General features: G+C 46.5%; 1 protein-coding gene across 1 annotated transcript; it reads right to left on the bottom strand.

Moving 5' to 3' along the window:
* Positions 1-862: 862 nt before the first annotated feature.
* LOC128418522 (transmembrane protein 91-like) lies at positions 863-3,897 on the bottom strand. Its single transcript, XM_053398245.1, has 2 exons — positions 3,445-3,897; positions 863-1,995 (listed from the first exon to the last, which is right to left on the bottom strand). Exons 1-2 carry the CDS (start codon positions 3,781-3,783, stop codon positions 1,825-1,827), a joined length of 510 nt encoding a protein of 169 aa, XP_053254220.1. The 5' UTR covers positions 3,784-3,897; the 3' UTR covers positions 863-1,824.
* Between the last annotated feature and the right edge of the window lie 17,985 nt (positions 3,898-21,882).

The raw sequence follows: 21,882 nt of genomic DNA, 5'->3' as shown, positions 1-21,882 counted from the left end.
GAAAGGAATCACCCGTGATGTCCTCCGCTTGCTAAGTGTAGAACATTTGTCCATGGCAAGTCTGTGTCTGTAATGCAAGTTGTTCATATCTTGCGAGTTTGTATAAGTCTTCAATCCAATCATAGAAGGGAGCTGCATTTTTATTTTTCCAATTCATCAGGATCAGTCTTTTTGCTGTGGTAAGGGAGAGTCCACTCGTATTGTCCTTTTGTAAGGTTCCATGTGCTGGCTATATAATTCAAGAGGATATTTTGCTCTGTAAATTTAAGGTTGCTTTGTAAAGTTCTATTGATAGTTTGTTACCTTCTGCCAAAAATCTTTCAATATAGGACAGTGAAAAAACATACAGTATGTTTTAGAGAAGCATTATCCTATTGCATCTCCAACAGTTAGATACATTAGATAGCCCTTTTAAAAACAAATGTAATGGGGTCCAGTATATTCTAAATATTATTTTTCGTTGTATGAGCCTCAATCTAAGGTCCATTGACACCCTTGTTATAGCACTTAAAACAGTTTCCCACTGTGTGGTTGAAATGGAGATGTTTGATTCTTCCAATCCTCCCTCAGTACCTGTATATCAAATTGGTTTGCTAATAACAAAGATTCATATATGTTGATGGCTGGGGTTTTTTTGTTGCGTAAGATTTAATCAATGATATTTGGAATCCATTCTTACAAATACTGTAATAGGTTAAGATCTGGTGAAGTACAATAACAACCTTGTAGAGCATAGAGTTTGGGGTCCCCCCCTTTATTTTCCCTTCTACAGGGGTTTCGTTTCTCTTTTTATTTTTCTCTCTTTTATTTATGTCTCTCAATGTTTAGTGCACATATAATTATGTACTTTTTGAACTTTCAATAAAGATGCAATAGTAATTTATTATTTGTACCCCGCCCATCTGGCTGGGTCTCCCCAGCCACTCTGGGCAGCTTCCAACAAAGATTAAAAATATATTAAAATGTCACACATTTAAAAACTTCCCTGAACATGTCAAAAGAAGAAGAAGTAGTGTAGAGCATTTGAATATTTTAATTACTTTGCTTTGGTAGATTAAGGTTCATGTTTTGTAACCTTGCCTTGTTTAACCATTACGCCTACGTAATAAACAGTTCTAGCCACTCACTTCCAGACATTCACATACAGAATGTTTATTTTGTCTTTATATTATGTCTGTATTTGTCCATCTCTGATCTATAATTGTAAATGGAGTATGCATATTGTCACCAGATCCTGCTTGATAACATTGTGTTTTTCAGAATCTCTTATAAACCCCATCCCCGTTTTTAAAAATTATAATGTGTATAGGAATATATGGCAGAGTATAGGATATTACATTCCCCACCCCCCCAGGTAGAACTTCCAAGAGCACTTGATGACACCTTTGGGACAATGCTTTGAATTTCACACATCCCATTTTTGGCCATCAAGTAAAATACAGTGGTACCTCGGGTTAAGAACTTAATTTGTTCCGGAGGTCCGTTCTTAACCTGAAACTGTTCTTAACCTGAAGCACCACTTTAGTTAATGGGGCCTCCCACTGCCGCTGTGCTGCCGGAGCACAATTTCTGTTCTCATCCTGAAGCAAAGTTCTTAATCCGAGGTAATATTTCTGGGTTAGCGGAGTCTGTAACCTGAAGCATATTGTAACCCGAGGTACCACTGTAAACAGAAATCATGCGATGAGCCTGTACGTGTGACTCAGTCCTTTAGCACTTCCTGCTATGGAATGATTCATAAAGCACAGCGTCCAGCCAGGCCTTCTTCTCAGTAGTGCAACGGTGAGGAGGTCTTTCGAAATGTGGAGGCTCTGCAGTGAATCCTCAGTCAAGTGGGTGCTGGTTTTGCAGTTGCCAATACAAAGTTGCCATTATGATGATATACATAACGAAGCAGAAGCAGCCCACTCCGAGGGCTGTGTGGTTCAAGATACGAGCCATCCTGGAGTTTCGCTTGGCAGCTATCACATCTCCATTAAAGTTGCCTTCTTGGGTCTGTGGAGAAAGAGAGTGAGAACTGATGGCAGATGTAAAGGAGAAGTAGACCTGTGCATCACCAGCAAGGTACAGTGATACCTTGGTTGTCGAACGGCTTGGCTCCTGAACAAATCGGCTCCCAAATGCCTCAAACCTGGAAGTAAGTGTTCTGGTTTGTGAACGTTTTTTGGAAGGCGAACTTCTGACGTGGCTTCTGTGGCTTTCAATTGAGTGCAGGAAGCTCTTGCAGCCAATTGGAAGCTGCACCTTGGTTTTTGAATGGTTCTGGGAGTCAAAGGGACTCCCAGAATGGATTAAGTTCGACAACCAAGGTACCACTGTACTCCAAAACTCCAGATAACCCCACTCAGTGGTTTTATGTCGCTGTTAAACAGCAGAGGGGATAAAATCAAACCCAGAGGAACCCCACACTGAAGGGTCCAGGGGGTCGAAGAGCACTCCCTGAGCATCACCTTCTAGAAATGACCATCCAAGTAGGACCTGGGCCACCATGAAACAGGCCACCCACCCCTAACTCAGAAAGCTGCCCAGCAGCTCAGACCAGGCCTAGTTTGTGAAAACAAACGCCCCAAAGAATCCATGCAACTTTAAAGTGGTCATCAGAGACTCTTTCCTGTTTCGCTGCAACAGGATAACCCAGCTGCCTCTCTGGATGTTGGCTGCCTGAGAGTCATCCTGCACATGCCGGGGAACAGGAGTCAAGCCCTCTTTAAATGGTGAGGTGCAGGACTCCGGAACGAAAGGAGGAAGGCTACGCAGGAGACACCCCAGAAACATTGCTACCCAAAGTGCCTGTGGGGCCAGTGTCTGACTCCTCATTGGTCAGAGGCTGTGACAATGTCATACTTAGACTTGGAGGACCCACTACAAGCAGGGAATCCTCTGCTCCACCATAGCAACAAGAGACCAATGCAGAGGACTGGGCCCCCTTAAACAAAACAAAAACTTTCAGCGCTGGCAGAGGCAGCTGTGCTGAGGCTTATTTTATTTCCTGCTGAAGCGTAGGAGATTCAGAGTTGCAGATCTTAGCTTGAGCCCCTCCAGCCAGCTGGAACCCTCCTGCACACAGACATGATTCAGTCCCCTCTCTAGACCTCACCCTGCCTGAGTTTTGCCTTGACTGAGCAAAAGCAACATCTGAGCGATCCCCTTATCCTGTTCTCTTTGAAACCACCACCCACTTTGTGTTCTGCCATTTCTCCCTGTCCCTGTAGACAACACAGTGGCTTGAATTATTGGGGTGGAGAAAGGGCCCCCAAACCTTGAAATCCAGACGCCTTAGGCTCACCTGCCCCCCTGAATTTCAGCTACAACACAAGCCACCCTGTAGCCTTCTACAGGCCTCTGCTACAGGGGCCACCAGAAAAGGTCATGGGGCCTATTGGACTGCCTGTTATTATAGCACTAAATCTCCCCCAGCCCAAAGAAAAAGAGGGAGGAGCTCACCTTTATAGAGTAAACTAAGGCAGCAATGCCCAGGGGGAGGCAGCAGCAAAGCATGGTACAGATAGAGTAGGCCAGGTAATCAGGCTCCTTGGCAGGTGGACCACAAATGATGACGGTGGCCTGCGGAGGTTGAAGAATCGGAAACTGGTGGGATCCTGCACCAGCTGCAACATAATGTTGGTACTGGGATGGCACAGGGTTAGAGGGCCAGCCCATGCGACGGGGTTCTGATCCAGAAAGAGATTTAGCTGGCTCAGGGTCTTCATGGGAGTCTTTGTCAGAGTAAGGAGGTGGATCCTGAGTGATGGGTTCCTCTTTCAGCCTCTCGTAGTTGCTCATGGTGAACGACCTGCTCTCCTTTTCCTTTTTGGTGTTCCCTGAACGCAGCCTCTAAAGTCTTTCGCTCTGCTCCTCCTCAGCTGTCTGTGATTAGCTGCTGGTGCTTTATGCTTCCTCCCCTCGGCCGCCCCCTCCAGCCCTTCTCCCCCTCCCCTCTTCCTCTTTCTGCAAACTTCGGTCTTTTTTTTTGTCTGGGAGCTGGCTTTACATTGCCGGTTTCTGTGCTCAAGTGACCCCTAGTCTGGGCTCTGGCTGTGGAAGAATATAACAGCAGCTCCACCAGGTCTTCCAGCCCAGAAGTATGAAAGGCTAGGAATGAGGAAATTTGTAACCCAAAGCAGTCAGATTAATACTGAGTGTGGCCTTCACTTTCCTCATATTTTCTGTGTGACTGAATGGACATGCATACACACACACCATTTCAAAGCTGCAAATGGGCACATGCTTCCATATTTTATGTTATCGCAAAGTCAGAAACTGAGGCAAAAATTGGTTGTTGGAACCAGGTCTGGTGCTGGAAATTGCTTTAGTAGTCCTGGCAGAATTGCCAAAAACCTTCCTTTTGTTTTGGAGACCGGCTGGTCACTCCCAGTGAGTAGTTTTTCGAATGGCTAGGAAATGCATGAAATAGGGATGCCTCTCTCTGTCCACCAATCTTATCTCCAAGTACTCCTGACCGGGAACACGTTGTAGCCCAGGTTTCAGCAAACAAAGGACAGATTGCCTTTTGAGAAAGAGATAAATGTTGCTTCCAGCTGACTCGCTTATTGGCCACCCATCCTGATTTGTTTGCGCAAAGTTTACGGGGGAAATTAAGATGACAGCAGCTGTTTATTAAGTAATCACTCATCCCGCTTCTTAGATCAGAAAACATTATCCCAACTCAGTGCCAACTCAGATCTCATTTTCTACCATAGACATTCTCAGATCAGTATGGTACAAAAACCAAAGCAAGGACCCCCAGCACAGGGAAGCTGTCTGCAGCGCCCGGTGCTGGAACTGGGACTGTTGGAGGGGCTGTAGCCGTGGCAGCTGCTCCTGTAGCCCATGCTCTTAGGCATGGGTAGGCAAACTAAGGCCCGGGGGCTGGATACGGCCCAATCGCCTTCTAAATCTGGCCGGCGGACAGTCCTGGAATCAGCGTGTTTTTACATGAGTAGAATGTGCCCTTTTATTTAAAATGCATCTCTGGGTTATTTGTGGGGCATAGAAATTTCCCCTCAAAAAATATGCTCTGGTCCCCCACAAGGTCTGAGGGACAGTGGACTGGCCCCCTGCTGAAAAAGTTTGCTGACCCCTGCTCTTAGGGCTTATCCGCACTTAACTTTTTCCTAGCTCTTTTCAAATCTTCACATTGAAGTGTGGTTCCCACCCCCCCCACCCCAGCAAAAACCCATACTTTAGCACTCGGTCAGTTCGGATTTTCCATGCTTTGCGATTTGCTCCGATTGAGCTTGAAACAACCAGTTTTCCAGAGTGTGGATAAACCTTTAGTAAGAACGGGTTTAAGGCTGTGCGACACGAACTGGGCGCTGAGCCAGGGGGGAGCCTTTTGAAATCCGGGTAAGGGAGACTTTAGGACCCTGTCAGAAGCTTGCGCCTCCTTCCTAAAGTTTGGAAAGGCCTTTGGGGGGTGGCGAAGTCCAGTGTTGGCGTCGCACAGGGCCCCCATGTTACCCGTGTCCGCCACCGCCCTTCCTTTTACGCGTCGTTTTTGCAGAGCTGGAGTCTGAACGGACGGCACCCGCTGCTGCGTTCCCAGCTCCTGCCGGCGCCACGTCGGGGTGCGTGAGCGCGAGAGAGAGGAAGCCATGGATGCGGGGCTTGTGCGGCCCCGTGGCTTCCTGTCGCTGGAGCCCAGGAAGAGAAGCTGGGGAAGGCAGGGCGAGGATGGGGAGAAACAGAGTGGGCATTTAGGGTTGCGGAGGAGAACTGGGGATATCCCTAGGTTAGCTGCATAAATGACTGCCCCGCTGGCCTTTACCGTTTGGCGCAAAAGCGCAGCAGGAGCGGGCGAGGGGGACGGAGGGAGAAAGCAGAGAAAGGCACCGAAACTTCCACTCTTTCCTAGCCTTTTCTCCTACCACCCCACACTTGGGAGCGGTGGGGATGTTGGGGGGGGGGGAGAGAGAGAGTGAGCAGCCAACTGGAGGAGAGGCTCACAGAAGCTGGAGACAGATCGGTTTGCAACGCATGTGGAAATGGGCGCATTGCGCATCTTTACATTCGTGTAAGAAGAACGCCTGGCGTGCTCTGGTCCATGGGGTCACGAAGAGTCGGACACGACTAAACGACTAAACAACAACAACAAGAAGAACGCACAAGCACGCGCACAGCAGCCCAGGGAGATTGGCGTGTTGCACGATCTCAATTCAGATCACAGCCGTGCAAGCGGCTCACTCATCCCTCCAACTGTCCCTCCTCACTTTTTGCAACGTTTTGAAAGCTGATCTCTCTTTTCCCCACCCCCAGCACCAGTTCATCCAGAGTGAAGGTAAAACCACCCATAGGATCGCTTTTGATGGGTGGTCTGAATGGCTAGGAAATACATGAAAGTGAGAGACCTCTCCCTCCCCGCCCGCCATTATTCCTGCTCTGAATGGAAGGAGCATCTCCACCCCCATTCAGTGCCCTGTGAGAAGCCAAGTTACAGGGAACCAGGCACAGGGCCTTCTCGGTAGTGGCACCCACCCTGTGGAACGCCCTCCCACCAGATGTCAAAGAGAAAAACAACTACCAGACTTTTAGAAGACATCTGAAGGCAGCCCTGTTTAGGGAAGCTTTTAATGTTTGATGGACTATTGTATTTTAATATTATGTTGGAAGCCACCCAGAGTGGCTGGGGAAACCCAGTCAGATGGTTGGGGTATAAATAAATTATTATTATTATTATTATTATTATTATTATTATTATTATTATTATTGCCTAGGTTTCAGAAAATGAAGGCCAGATTGCATTTTTAGATAGAGATAAAAGTTGATTCCTGGCAGAAGAGTAGTGGCAAGTTTGTAAGTGGAGGGTCCTTTCATTGTAGCCTCCCCTCCCAGCCATGCCCCTTCTAAGACTTCTACAATAATAATAATTAGGGTTGCATCGCCATGATCAATGCAGATCTCCACGTGTTGCCTTTCAGTTAGGGGTCTTATTTCCTGTGCGTGTGCATGGGCAGATGATTTGGAAAGTTCCAATATCTTCTTTCAGAGCCACTTAAGTTGTGTCTTCCTGGAGGCTCCACTGCATGGAACAAAACTTGCACACTGTTCTCTTGAAATGGAAGCACCTTGTATTTTCAGTGTCCCTTAAATGTTTCTTCCCACACACCTTCTCCAGAGTGACCCTAGGAGCCAATCCTAACTCACCTCTTTCCATTCTGATGGGTTATAATCAACACAAATGGTGAAAAGATCTCTTTTCGGTGCTTAACCCCCCCCCCCAACCCCTTCCATGCCGATCAGGAGGCTCTGGGACACTGGAGACAGAGACTGAAGCAGAGCGCAATGGGTATTTTGGGTATTTGACCTCCTGTGACCCTTGGCCACTGCTGCTTCTAGATGACCTGTTTATTGCACCATTCACCCTGATATATTTGCACAACAATTGCAGGGGAACATTGATGTCATCAGCTGCTAATGGAACATTTATATGGTGCATGCTTTTATTTGTACAGCGAAAGGTTAGGTGACCTTGCAGTGCATTGCCTCATTTCTTCCTGTATTGCAAAAAGTCTGATTATTGGGGGAAGTGGGTTCATTGCAGAAGAGCACCAAAACTGCTGCCATGTGAGATTGATGGAACCCCCCCTCGACAGTAAGATGAATAACTAGGGCTGCCATACGTCTGGGAAAACACAGACATGTCCTCTTTTGGGGGTCAACATGCCCATCAGGGTGGATTTGTACATTTTAAAGGAAATGTCCGGGATTTTTTTTTGTTTTCGGCAGTGGCTTGGGCTGGGGCGGCTTGGGCTCAGGCTGCTCTTGCATGCTATTGCTGCTGCCAGCCCGAGCTGGTGAAAGAGGCACATGGACGCTCTGCATACCATGGCTGCTGACAGTCCAAGCTGAGGAAAGAGGTGCACCCACACACCTCTTTTCCCGGCTCAGGCTGTCCTCTTTTTTGCTCTTCAAAATATAACAACCCTAGAATAACACACTTTGGGGCAGAAGGTGAACTGCAGCAGAATGGAGAAAGAGCTGCATGTGACAGATAATGAACATTTATCATTTATCCCACTGTCCTTTCTCTATGTGGAACCAATAGCAGTTTTGTGAAAACATCGCACAACACAGAATCATGGTGATCTCATTGTATATTTTATTTATTTTGCCTCAGATAGCTCTCTAAGCATCTCACAAGTGCCTTCTTTGCATTAAAAACACATGGGATAAGTTATCGCAGGATCTTCTTCTTCTTCTTCTTTGGCGATCACTCGTAGTCGAGTAAGATTGTCTTACATAAACACGGTTTTAACAATCAGTCCGTAGGTGACTGTGCAGGCCAATTCTGGATCCACACATCCTTCCACAGTGGGGACATTGGTTTCCGGTGGGAGCTGATCACGGTGTGGATTTGCCAAGCATGCCTTCCTCTTAGCACATTTCTCCCTTGCATTCTGAGTTCAAGTGTCTTCAAAGCCTTTGGTAAAGGCTGTTCCCCAACTGGAGCGCTTGCAGGCCAGTGTTTCCCAGTTGTCGGTGTTCATACTACATTTTTAAAGATTTGCCTTGAGAGAGTCCTTAAACCTCTTTTGTTGACCACCAGCATTACGCTTTCCATTTTTAAGTTTGGAATAGAGTAGTTGCTTTGGAAGACGATCATCAGGCATCCACACAACATGACCAGTCCAACGAAGTTGATGTTGAAGAATCATTGCTTCAACACTGGTGATCTTTGCTTCTTCCAGTACACTGATATTAGTTCGTTTGTCTTCCCAAGTGATGTGTACAATTTTTCGGAGACACCGTTGATGGAATCTTTCGAGGAGTTGGAGATGGCGTTTATAAGATTCCATCAACGGTGTCTATGAAATTTTTTACAAATAAGGCCAAAGAAGTAGGACAATGGGGAATGGGATGGGTGTCAAGGATAGGGCTGGGGTAGAAATTTGTGCTCTGACAACTGTTGTGTTACGTGCATGTCCCAATTATTATCTGTGAAATGTTGGAAGAATGGTCAGCAGTGAAGAGGAACAGGACAAGACCAGAAGACTCTCGAAATCGAAATAACTCTGGGTGGGAGAATGAGAGAGGGGAGAGATACTCCTGGAAGGAGTTTGAGATCTTTGGGTATCACAGAGCTGGCTCACACATGATGTTCATCGCTTGGCATTGTAAATCTATCCCTAGTTAGAACAAGGGTATGGGAGTCAGCTCAGAACATACCACTTTACAGAACGATTCAAAGAGCATGACGTCAATTTAGGAGGACTTCTCAGACTTGGGCATCTTGGGCAGGGAATGACTTTTAGCATATGAACGTTGTGTATCCTCAAGGGCTGATGGTTGGCACTTCGATTATCTGGTGAGAAATATTCATCCAGAAGATGATGTATATAATCAGGCACCCAAGACCCACTCCGAGTGCCGTGTGAGCCAATATGAGTGCCACCCTGGAGTTTCTTCGAGCACTTATGTAGTTTCCATTTTGGTTGGCGTTTTGGGTCTGGGGAGAAAGAGAACAAACTGGATCAGGGGAGGAGCACACTGACCCCTTATCTCTTCCCGAATGTGTGTGGCATAGTGCGAAATCAGACACCCATGTACAAAGTGGTAACTTGCCCTAGTCTGCAGGGACATAACTGACCACTGTAACATCATGGCAAGTGAAGAACCATCTCCCGAACCAAAGATACAAGGCGGAGGTTCGATTCTCCTTGCTGCTTGACAGGAGGTTCCAGATGATCATCTGGTCCAGTGGTAACATGCAGTACTGTCATGGTAAACATTGCCTCTTGTCAAAATGCAATGTTTTCTGATTTATCCGCACTCCCAGATGCAGTAACTTACCGAATCAGCAAAACCCAGACAAAAGAAACATTCAGAACAGTGCTGCACACAGCAAATAGTTCCAGCTATGGAATTCACTCCCTCAAGAGGGAGTGATGGCTTAGGTAAAGGTAAAGGTACCCCTGCCCGTACGGGCCAGTCGTGACCGACTCTGGGGTTTCGTGCTCATCTTGCTTAAGAGGCCGGGAGCCAGCGCTGTCCGAAGACACTTCCGGGCCACGTGGCCAGTGTGACGAAGCTGCTCTGGTGAGCCAGCACCAGCGCAGCGCATGGAAACGCCGTTTACCTTCCCACTATAAAGCGGTACCTATTTATCTACTTGCACTTAGGGGTGCTTTCGAACTGCTAGGTAGGCAGGAGCTGGGACCGAACGACGGGAGCTCACCCTGCCGCGGGGATTCGAACCGCCGACCATACGATCGGCAAGTCCTAGGCACTGAGGTTTTACCCACAGCGCCACCTGAGTCCCTAGCGCCACCTGCATCCCTAGTGATGGCTTGGATGGCTTTAAAAGAGGATTTTAAGGTGGTTAAGACTTAATAGTGGCTACTAGCCACAATAACCAGCCATAGTCACTAACTGTTGCTGGAAATTCCAACTGGGGAGAGGGCTGCTGTGCTCTTGTCCTGCTTGCAAGCTTCTAGTGCGCATCTGGTTGGCCACAGTGAGAACAGGATTCTGGACTAGAAGGGCCACTGGCCTGACCCAGCAGGCTTTTCTTAGGCTGTTATGGATTCATGGGTGGCATGCCACAGCTCAGATAAAACACAGAGGGGGGCTCTGTTCCATAAAAACAGTTGCCACCATAAATGGGCTTGCCTTTAAGCTTCCACGAGCTTCTCTCTTTGTTTTGCTGCAACATATTGTCTCAGCTACCAGGGCTAGGCCTAGACATTTTGCTGCCTGTGGGCCAGACGGCACCATCGTATTTCAGTGTATGGAATCCAGCTATACTGGCAACAGCATTTTGCTTCAACACAGGTGATGGTACGGTGTCCTCAGCCTAGATCAGGCATAGGCAAACTTGGCCCTCCAGATGTTTTGGGACTACAACTCCTATCATCCCTAGCTAACAGGACCAGTAGTCAGGGATGATGGGAATTGTAGTCCCAAAACATCTGTAGGGCTGAGTTTGCCTATGCCTGGCCTAGATTGTCTCAGAGCCCTTAGCTACAGGGGAGCTAGCTGGGTATTTTGCCCTGTGTAAACCCTCAAGGGGGAAGCCCCCACCCAGTTCCCCTCTGAGTAACCTAGATTGTCTCAGATGAAAACTGAGCGGTGGCTTTCCCCTCGAGGGTTCACACAGGGCAAAATACCCGGCTGGCTCCCCTGTAGCTAAGGCCCTGTTTTAGCTCTAACTAGGGGACTCTTAACAACTCTCAGCACCAGGGTTTCCCCCCCCCAGCTGGATCTCACCAGAACCGAATTCTGGCACCTCTCAGGTGGGTGCCATTGCCTTCATAAGAGAACAAGGGAGACATTTGTGGTGAGTTCCAGCGCCTCTTTTTCTAGAAAAATAGCACCCTTAAGAAGTTACAGTCCCCAGGATTCTTTGGGGGAGGGGGAAGCCACGACTGTTTAAAGTGGTATGATACTGTTTTAAGTGTCTAGTGCAGATGGGGCCTTAGATGTCAGCACAGGCAGCTGACCCTGCCCTTTAAGGTCCCCCCAGCCCTCTCTCAAACACTCACTCGGCTCCCACTCACCTGTATTGAGTATGCAAGGGCAGCAACACCCAAGGGGAGGCAACAGCAGAGCATGGTGAAGATGGAGTAGGCCAGGTAATCCGGTTCACGGCTGGGCTGCACGGAACTGATGACGATGGTTTGCGAAGTTTGTGCTATGCTGGCTGGACCATAGTAAGGGGTGTACTGGTGCGGCATAGCGGGAGTTCCTCTGCTGCCGGTAGTGGGTGCCATCCCAGCAGAAGGACCAGGCTCCTCGTTCTTTTCAGAGTAGGGCGGTGGATTATCCACATGCAGAGCATTTTCGTTCATCCTCTCATATTTGATGTCACTCATGGTGCAGGTCCTGCTCTCCTCCGTTCTCCACTGGCTTGCTGTTCTGCTGGTGAAGTCTCTCTTCCTTTTCTCTCGGTATCCCTGCTTCTTGGGTTGTCTGCTGTGTGACCTGCAGTCCCCGTCTCTCCTCGGTCGGTTGCACCTCCAGCCCTTTCCCCTCCCCTTTCCCCTCCTCCTGTCGTGGTACCAGACCCACTGCTCTGAATATTCTTTCAGAAGAGTCCTTGCTCTATAACCTAGGCTGATCTGCTTGGCTCTCTTGCTTTAGGGGAGCTGTGTGCAAAGCTCTGCCCTTGGACAAAACAACTGGGCACCGTGGTCCTCCCTCCCACCCTGCAAAATGTGTGGGTGTTTGGAATGAGGAATTAGATAATGAATAACCCCAGCCGATTGATACCGAATGTAGAAACGCCAGAGAGCATTTCATATCCCCTTATCCTTCCCTAGGAATGGAGGATAAATAATTTTTTTCTCTGCATTTTAATGCAGAACTACCTAAACTGTACTTCTCAAACCAATATACACTTCTCCAGATTTTGCAAAGCATTTCTCCAACCAAACAATATCCATATATTAGGGTGAGAGGTGCCTAAAAACGCATGTTTCAGTGAAAATGATATACAAAACTGCATTATACGTTGGGGAAAATTGCTTGCAGAAATATGTGCATTAGTCAAAATGTGTTTATTGAGAGAAATTAACACTGAAATGCTGGTATATATACAGATAGATAGATAGATAGATAGGTAGGTAGATAGAAAATTTATTACGGTCGGAGACGAGCTTATCAAACACACTTGGGGGTACAATCCCAGAAGGAAAACAAATATTTAAAACAATGTACAACAATAAATTTAAAATTTATAAATGTGATAAGCTTAAAACTTTAAGATAAGCTACTGCGGAGAGATGACCCAGAGTCACCCATGGAACCGAGTTTGGGGATTTTCTTAACGAACTAGTTTGAGTCAGGGGATGGTCTGCGCCTGCAGATCTGTACACAGAATCTGGCAACCATCCTGGTTGTCTTATGATCTTTGCCTAACAGGAAAAGGTCAAATTTTTGCTTTTCTGGGAGGTCAGTGAGCCTCACCAGCAGGGGATCAATGGTCTCACTACATGCCTCTTCATAAAAGGGACATCTAAAGAACAAGTGCTCTGGGCTTCCTATATCCCCCAATGAACAGGTGCAAAGTCTCTGAGCATATGGGACTTTTTAAAAGGATCCTTCCAGGACTGGTGAGGGCGGAGCATTTTTGGATACGAGAAAGAAGAAATATGCTGCCGGTGTGGCTATCTCTTTCTCGATTTCACACATACACACACACACACACACACACACACACACACACACAGGTTTTGGAAAAAAGAAACTACTAATTGCTGCAGAAATATGGAGAACTGAACTTAAGTTTGGAGAAATGAGAAACTTGGGTCACGGTCACACTGTACATGTAAAGCACTATTTTACCACTTTAAACAGGCATTGGTTTCTCCCAAAGCCCCCCCCCCCCAGTTTATTAAGCGCATTGAGAGTTCTTTGGAGACTGATTCTCCCCTCCCACAGCTACAATTCTCAGCAGGGATGCCAACTTGAATAAAATATGGCACCCACCCACCATTTGAATGGGAATTCCCTTCAACTTTGGGAGGGGGTGGCCCCCTGAAATATATTTTTTTGGGGGGGCAGAGGGACACGGCTCCTACAATTCCCCCTGACAGGGTCGGTCTGGACTTGCTGCCTCCTCAGCAGTCCCTCCCCAATGTTGCCTCCACATCAGCCTCTTGGCAAATAGGAGCTCCTGCTGGGATCCTCCCAGGCCTTTGTTCCTTCACCCCAACCCTTCTCATTGTTGATTTGATTCCCTCCCTTGTTCCTGGTGCAGATCTTCATTCCCCCTTCCTCCCGTTTTTTGCAGTTTGCCTCAGGTGCCAAAATGTCTTGGGACAGCTCTGTTTCCCCCGCGAAAGGGATCAATTGTTAAACCAGAAGTCGGAGATTTGGGGCTGCTGGCCCTATGCTGTGGGACCTTCTTCCAGCAAAGTTTCAGGCATTCTCACTTTTGATTTCAGTTTTCCCTTGGATACTTTTGTTATTTTATGTTGACAGGTCTATGTGGCTGCTTGAAGCTTTTTTCTTTTTTTCCTGACTAGCCAGGTATTGCTTTACGTTTTGTTGTCGTGAACCACCCAGAGATTGCAGTATATAAATAAAAGGACACCTGGAGAGCTTTCGAGAACTAATGCTGAGTTTCCCTCCTCCCTCCCCATTGCTTTTCCTTTTGTGCCTTTTAGATCGTAAGCCTGAGAGCTGAGATTGCTTTGTTTGGCTTTTATGAAATTTACCTGTGAGCTGCTCTGGGAGCTGTTTTTGGCTGAAGAACTGGGCAAAGGAATTATAAATCAATGCATGCAGATATAAATTAGCAGTAATGGCAACAAGGAACCTCCATGCTTAGGGGCACAATATCTTAGAAGACCAATTGCAGTGGTGGCGACAGTGAGGGATGGGATTTGTCTTTATGCCCTGCTTGTCACCTTCTAGAAGAAGGGATGGGAAATCTCTGGTGGTCCTCCAGGTGGTGTTGAATTCCACCTCTTATCAGAGATGAGGAGAGTCAGAGTCCAACAACAAGCCAAGGGACAAAAATTCCCCTTCCCTGTCCCAGAAGCTTCTGAGCAACACTTCTGGGAAGAAAGCCTTGTGCTGGACAGCTGTCTGATGCAATAGTTGTGATGCAATAGGGAACTTCTTATCATAGCTATAATGAAACTTGTTTTCCACAAATTCGGTGACATTATATTCAGGGTCATTAACCAGCAGTCCGTTCCTAGTTGCACTTCCCCCTTTATCTCCCCGCAATCGTGACTTTTGGATTGAACATGGAGGTCTCGGGCTACAGGATCAAGAGAAAAGTCCTGTGAAAAGCCCCCCCCCATACAACCATTGCTGGCTGCTGTCCAGTGGAACTGGTAGGGCAGAATGCAGGGAGACCCTCACTAGGTGGCAGTAGATGACTTATTCCTAGTATGACCATTGATCCACCTATCTCAGTATTGTCTACACTGATTGGCAGTGACTCTCTAAGGTTTCAGGCAGGGTTCTGTCCCAGCCTTACCTGAAGATTCTGGGGATTAAACCTGGAGTCTTCTGAAACAAAGAATTTATGTATGCAACAACAGTGGCAAGAGTCTTGATAGCACAAGGATGGAAGAATGAGGAAACCCCGACAAAAGAACAGTGGCAAGAGAAATTGATGAACTATGCAGAACTGGCCAAACTGACATACAAACTGCCAGATAAGGACAACTGTGAGTTTAAAGAAGAACGGGAACTTTTCACAAATTACTTAAAAAGACAACAAAATGAATTGGACTCCTTGGCAGGTTTTGAATAAACATACACAAATTTATTGATCGATAACATGGTAGATAATGTGAGGATCTGTATAATTTTATAACATGCAGAGAATAATATGGGTTGAGAAATCAGAGAGAGGAGCTGAGGGAAGTCTCTGGGGGAGAAGGAGGGTTTGGGGGGGGCAAAGTAGAAAAAATAATGAATATGATATGTTTTGATATGTTGTTATGTTGAAATTGCTAATAAAAACCTTTTAAAAAAACCTGGGCTCTTCTGCATGTAAGCAGAGGCTCTGTCACTGGGTTACGGTCTTTTCTCTGATCAGATCTCCCTTGCTTTAAAAAAACCAAAAAGTTAGCGCATAAAAAGAGTCTTGCTGGATCACGCAAACGGTGCTGAGGTTTTCTGCCATCTATCGTCGAAGAGTAGGTAGGAATGTAAATAAAGATTGTTTGTGTTACTGTGCGGCTGTGTTTATAGCCCATCGAAATGGCTCCCTCCAGCATGTAGCCTGCAGGATTTATTGCTTCCAAAGGCCTGTATTTAGTTTAATATGATGGTTAAAGTAAGACATAAACAAGCTGTCTTAGGGCTGGGCTGCTTTGCTGTGCAACTGGAGATGAGGAACGGTTTAAACATTCCCGAGATGCTGCATTTTGAAGCCAGAGCTGGATTAAGACCTTGAGAGCTTCTCAGCACTGAAGAGATTATAGTGCCCCCTGCAGATAGGTAATCCAAAATAAAAACTAAACACTAAAATAAAAAAGCTTTATTTGAAATGACACAGAACTTACATGTATGCTACAATTAAAATAGCTTCTTTTGCCTCAGTTTTCTGATTTTCAAATTCTGGATAAGTTCATTGAAGTCATCCGATGAAACATGTCTGATTCTATACAGAGTACGGAAAGTGAATCAAATTGGCCACATGGTTGCTCTCTGAGGAGTTTTTTTCCCCTAGGTGAGGAAAAGAGTGTTCTGATGTACAGTTCTTAATCATCAACATCAGAAAATGATGACTACTTCTTCTGAAATAACAAATGTCAAATTCTTCCCACCCAAAATGGGGTTGCCCTTATTTTGCTGGTGCCCTGAGTGTGTGTTTAATCTGTTTATTGGGTAATCCAGCACCGTTTGAAGCATACCTGAAATGATTCAAGTTCTCTTAGGATAAGGTTACCAGATTTTTTTCAAAGAATCCGGGGACACTTTTTTTTAAAAAAGAGAGAAAAAAAGTTATTTTTAACTTTATTTTTAACTATTTTTAACTTTTTCTCTCTTCCTTCTCCTTCTCCTCTCCTCCTTCTCCCTCCGTCAGCTCCAGGGTTTTCCTGGCCCTGGAGCGCCGCTGGGCAGTTGGCTGGGTGGCTGGGCGCTCTCGCTCCCGGCTCAATTTGAGTTGCGGGTGTGTGTGCGCACCAGCAGTTCCCCCAGTTGATGCGCCGGGCATCCCTGGTTCCCCCTTGGCAGTGGTGGTGGCATTCTCAACAGCCCGGAGCCAGTCTGGTGGCGCAGTTGGCTCTGGCTGGCTTCAGGAGCTGCTCAATGCCATGGCGCCCGCCATTTTGCCTCACCAGAAGTCCCCATATGATGTGTCTTGTGCTGTTGAACCAACCACACAACATTCATTCCCTACTAAAAAATCTACAACACTTAAACTATAAATCCGGGGACATTAAATGAAATCCAGGTACATTCCGGGGACGGATTTTGTCAGGGGACAGATTTGTAAATCTGGGGACTGTCTCCGGGAAATGGGGACATCTGTTAACCATATCTTAGGATTCCCTATGAAATTATCCAAAGGTTTTGCTGATTCACTGGTAGAGATAGAAAATAAAGCAGGAACCCTGGCCATGCAACCATTTTAAGGGAACATATCTGCATGCCACATTATATTCAGTTACCTACACTGTTTCAGCTCTGTCTTAATGAAGCCAATTAGCTTAATGAGATTGTTTTCCAGGAGACAGGGGCTATTTGAAACAATGCAGACTCCCATGTGCTTCCATATGCCATTTCACCCCTTTGCATTATTTAGATTTAAGAGGCTCCTGAGCCAGGGAATGAAATAGTGACTGGCAGAATCTCTCATTTTATGTGATTTACTTGGAACCCAGAAGCTGCGTAATAAGGCCCTTGCAAAACTGATAAAGAGGATAACTGGTCCCGTAATGCATAATGTGGTACCATTAGCAAACTGGTTTTTATGGCTTGCTGCCCTTGCCAGCATCACCTTTGTTCTTGTCTTCCTAGCAACACTTGCAGCAAACAGCTTGATGCACAAAGCAATGGGGGACAAAGGATAGCCCTGCCACAACTCATGGTGAATGGGAGGAAATCTCTGGAGCTAAACTGGTATTTACCTTATTCTATATGTTAACATATAGAACATATGTTAACATACAGAATAAGAGAACAAGAAGAACGTATGTTTAAAGAAGATTGGAAAATGTTTATGGGGGGAAATGGTGTATATTTGAAAATGTGGGCAGCATTAAGATAAATTCAGCAGTGTAAATAAGTTTTGATGGATGTACCGTAATAATGGAATACTCAGTGGTTTAGATTACATAAAATATGCAGGGATTTATGTTATGCAAAATGAACTATGGAAAGAGAAGAAGGGAAGCCATTGATACTTTAAGGATGTAAAAATGAATATTCTAAAATGTAAAACAGAAAATTTAATAAAAACTATGGAAAAATAAACAAAAATAAACTGGTATTTATCAAATGCTTGAGGTGTTCAGTGGAAGGCTCTGCCCCCTGGAAGAAACCCAGGCAGCATCTTCTTTGTCACAATAAGGGATAGCTTCTGTCCTGGCCAGCAGGAGTGCCAACTTGGCCCCGCAACCGTGGGTGCATAGCCCTGGTGCCAAAATTTGTGGGTGCCTAGTCCCTTCATGGGGAATTTTGTGGGTGCTCAAGCACCTAGGGCCTGGATGGAATTGGCATGAATGCTGGCCAGGAACGGGCAAATTGTCAATTTTGGTTCTTCAGGTTCTGTATTTTTCCAGTCATAAATTCAGTTCTCCGCATTTCTGCAACAATTTAATTTATTTTTTTTAAATCCTCATGAAATTTCACCCATACTTTACTGTGAATTTTTCCCAAGAAACATAGTTCTGTATTCTGTTTGGACTAATGCACACATTTCTGCAAGCAAATTCCCACAATATAATGCATCTTGGTGGGGGCCACTAGGGGGCGCATTGGAAGATGGCTGACAATAACATCTCTCCGACCCACACGAGGTAATTTGGAGGCTATGATGGGGGTAATTAGCCTCCTTAACCCCTCCAGGATTGTGGGGGGGACGGCCCTTGCCTGCTGTGCCCTATACCACCCCCGAATTTGTGGGGATGGGGGCACTAGGCACAAAGCCCTCCTGTGGGATTCCGGCACTCCTCGATGCTGTCTCTGATCCATGCCACTAGTTGCAAGAATCTTCAAAAGAAACAATTTGGATGAGATAAATTGCACATACTTCAAGGAAAGAGGGGGAGTAAAGACTGCTGACAGAAGAGATCTCTGATAAAACAAGACAAGAATAAAATATGAGAAGATACGTCAAGATACGGTACGGCAAATGACTGAGGGGGGAGGGGGGGAAAACCTTCCTTTCTTTCTCTATGTGATTAAACAAGAATCCCCTCCCCTAATGAGTCAGAAATGTCGTTTTAAGGACTTAAGCTGTGGATTTAAGGTTGTGTGGAGATAAATTTTCGAACCAAAGCAATGTTCCAAGACGAAGCTGGAAAGTTAAGAGTTTTGGAATGACGCAGTTAAAAATGCCGTTGCCATTTTGGGAGGCACTGTCGGAGCTCTTGAGTCTGGGAGGAGAAAGAGAGAAACAGAGCTGTTTACATATCGCGGATTAACTCCTCAGTGGGACTTAAGAGTGACAACTGCCTAATTTATGATGGAAAGAGCGATGTTATCTACGAAGGAGATGATATATGGAAACTATCTGGACTTAGATTGGAAGAACGGGAAATTCACACAGGATTATTATATTTGCTTATCGGCTTAAGGAGACTAACAGAAGAGATCGTAAAGGAAAAAGAGAAATTATATGAACAAGATATGATGTGGAAACACCAAGATAAGACTGGATAGAACTATGAATTCTGTTTGGACTGATTGGGACTGATTTGGACATTAATGCAGTAATAAGAAGATGATTTGAACAGCGGCGTAGCGTGGGTTGTCAGCACCCGGGGCAAGGCAAGTAATTTGCGCCCCCTAACCCGGGGCAAGGCAAGTAATTTGCGCCCCCTAACCCCTAACCTGCCGCCGCTGCCAGCTTCTTCTTGCTGCTGCCTGGGCTGGGGTATTTACGGTAAGGTAGCCACGGCGGCGGCAGCGGGTCCGTGTCAGGTGATCTGAGTCGAGTTGCCACTGGCGCTGCCGCCAAAACGACGCCGCTTGCCCGGAGGAGGAGGGCAGAGAGGCGAGGAAAATGCAACATGGCCCAGCAGCTGCAGCAGCAGCGGCGGGGCTGTGAGGAGGGGCCGCCTGGCGCGCCCTCCGCGGCCCTGATGCGCGGGGACCGTGGCGAGCACTGAGAGCCGCTGCCTGCCGGACGCCTTCAGCCCGGACGCGCGCACAGCTCGTCGGTTCCGTGAGACATGGGGCTCTGCTACAGCCTGCGCCCGAGGCTCTTCGGCGACTCCGGAGGCGGCGAGCGCGCCCCCCCAGATGTTGTGCCCGGTGCGGCCGGCCCCCCTGCACCCCCATGCTACGCCACTGGATTTGAATCCCCCTTTGGATCTTGAAGTATGGGTTCCCCCAACAAAATTTAAAAATTTGGCTTTGTAATTTGGAATTTATGTGATGTGATTTGATTTGATGTGATTGGCCAGTTAATAAAAATTAATTTTTTTAAAAAATATAATGCATCTTGGTGGTCATTTGGAACTGCCTCCCCCACTCTCCAAGACCTCGGCCCCAAGGTCCTTTCCCTGCAGCACGATTGCTGCCGAAATGATGGCTTCAAGCTGAGCAGCTGGAACTCATTCAGCCTGTTATCGAGGCAAGCAAATCTTCCCTTGCTGGGAGCTGGCTGCTGCCAGAGAACAGCTTTTGTCAAGATACTCTACCAATGCTGGACTTACAGCCTTGCTGGCAGCAGAAGGAGGACGGCACTGAGATATATTAAAAGGAAAGCAAAGTATGGGTCAATTTGACACTGGTGCAGAATTAGGAATTCATAGGAGTGAATAAACATGTATTGCATGTATGCCACTACTGCGGCCCATGTTTTGTTAGCCCCCAAATGGAAAACGAGTGAGGTCCCAACCAAAGAAGAGTGGCAACTTTGGTTGACAGAATATGCGCAGCTTGCAGACTTAACGTATAGAATAAGAGAACAAGAAGAACATACGTTTAGAGAAGATTGGAAAACGTTTATTGAATATATGGGAAATAATTGTGCACAGCTGAAAATGCTGGCAGCACTAAGATAAATTCAGCTGTGTAAATAAGTTATGATGTACATAATAATGGAATACTGAATGGTATAGTTTCTGTAAAATATGCAGGGATTTATGATATGTAAAAGGAACCACGGAAAGAGAAGAAGGGAAGCCATTGCTATCTTAAGGATGTAAAAATGAATATTCTAAAATGTAAAACAGAAAATTCAATAATTTTATTTTTTTTAAAAAAAATGCATCTTCGAGGGCTGCTTATATAGCTACAAAGGGTTTGTCTCCCCCCCGTCCCCCCGCTCTGCTGGGCGGTAGCAAGATATCAGGGGTTCCAGACGCTGAGCCATGGTTGAGAATCAAGATGCAGCAGAGACTGTAGCATCTTTAAGAAGTTTGGTTTATTCTACACTGGAAGCTTTTAATGAGGGGAGTGCAGAGTTTATGGCATTTGCACCTTGTCTTGTTTCCCACTGTGGCGCAGCATTGGAGTCCAAGGCATCTTGCACCCCATTCCGGTGCCTCTGTCCCAGGCCTCCCATTGAATCCCCACAAAAACCCTGAGGGGTAGGTTAGGCTGAAAAGCAATGTGTCATGAGTATGCATGTGTGTGCATGAGTGTGGTGCATTACAAATATGACCGATGCACAGTTTATCTTCAGTTCTTGTCATGGAAAAGCACCAGTCGTGCGATGTTCGTAATGAGGAATACAATCCCCACGCCAACTGCTGAGTGGGCCAACTTCAGTGCCCGCCTGGATTTTTGCTTTGCAACCACGGTCCTTCCCATGTGGTTGGCATCTCGGGTCTGGGGAGAGAGAGAAGTGAAAGTGCCTGGGATGAACTGGATAGAAGAAGAAGAGTTTGGATTTGATATCTCGCTTTATCACTACCCGAAGGAGTCTCAAAGCGGCTAACATTCTCCTTTCCCTTCCTCCCCCATAACAAACACTCTGTGAGGTGAGTGGGGCTGAGAGACTTCAAAGAAGTGTGACTAGCCCAAGGTCACCCAGCAGCTGCATGTGGAGGAGCAGGGAAGCGAACCCAGTTCACCAGATTACAAGTCCACCGCTCTTAACCACTACACCACACTGGCTCTGGATAACCACCACACTGGATAACCTTTCTTCTCTGGCCTGGCCCATTGCCCAAAGGGTACCAAGGGCACTCCAGCCTCGCATGCTCACCTGGCATATCTGCGCCATCTCCAACATCTCCACACCTTCCGCGAGAGACATGGATCCTAAAGTAATGGTCCTAAAGCTTGCAAGCCCAAGCT

This window comes from Podarcis raffonei, chromosome 8, assembly GCF_027172205.1.
Source record: "Podarcis raffonei isolate rPodRaf1 chromosome 8, rPodRaf1.pri, whole genome shotgun sequence".
Taxonomy (NCBI): Eukaryota; Metazoa; Chordata; class Lepidosauria; order Squamata; family Lacertidae; genus Podarcis; species Podarcis raffonei.
Note: the sequence above shows the minus strand (reverse complement) of the source record. Positions and strands in the feature narration are given on the sequence as shown.

Coding starts and splice junctions, on each gene's coding strand:
- LOC128418522 (XM_053398245.1), bottom strand. CDS start 3,783: ATGAGCAACTACGAGAGGCTGAAAGAGGAACCCATCACTCAGGATCCA. Junction 1,996..3,444: donor CCTTAGTTTACTCTATAAAG/GTGAGCTCCTCC, acceptor CTTTCTCCACAG/ACCCAAGAAGGCAACTTTAA.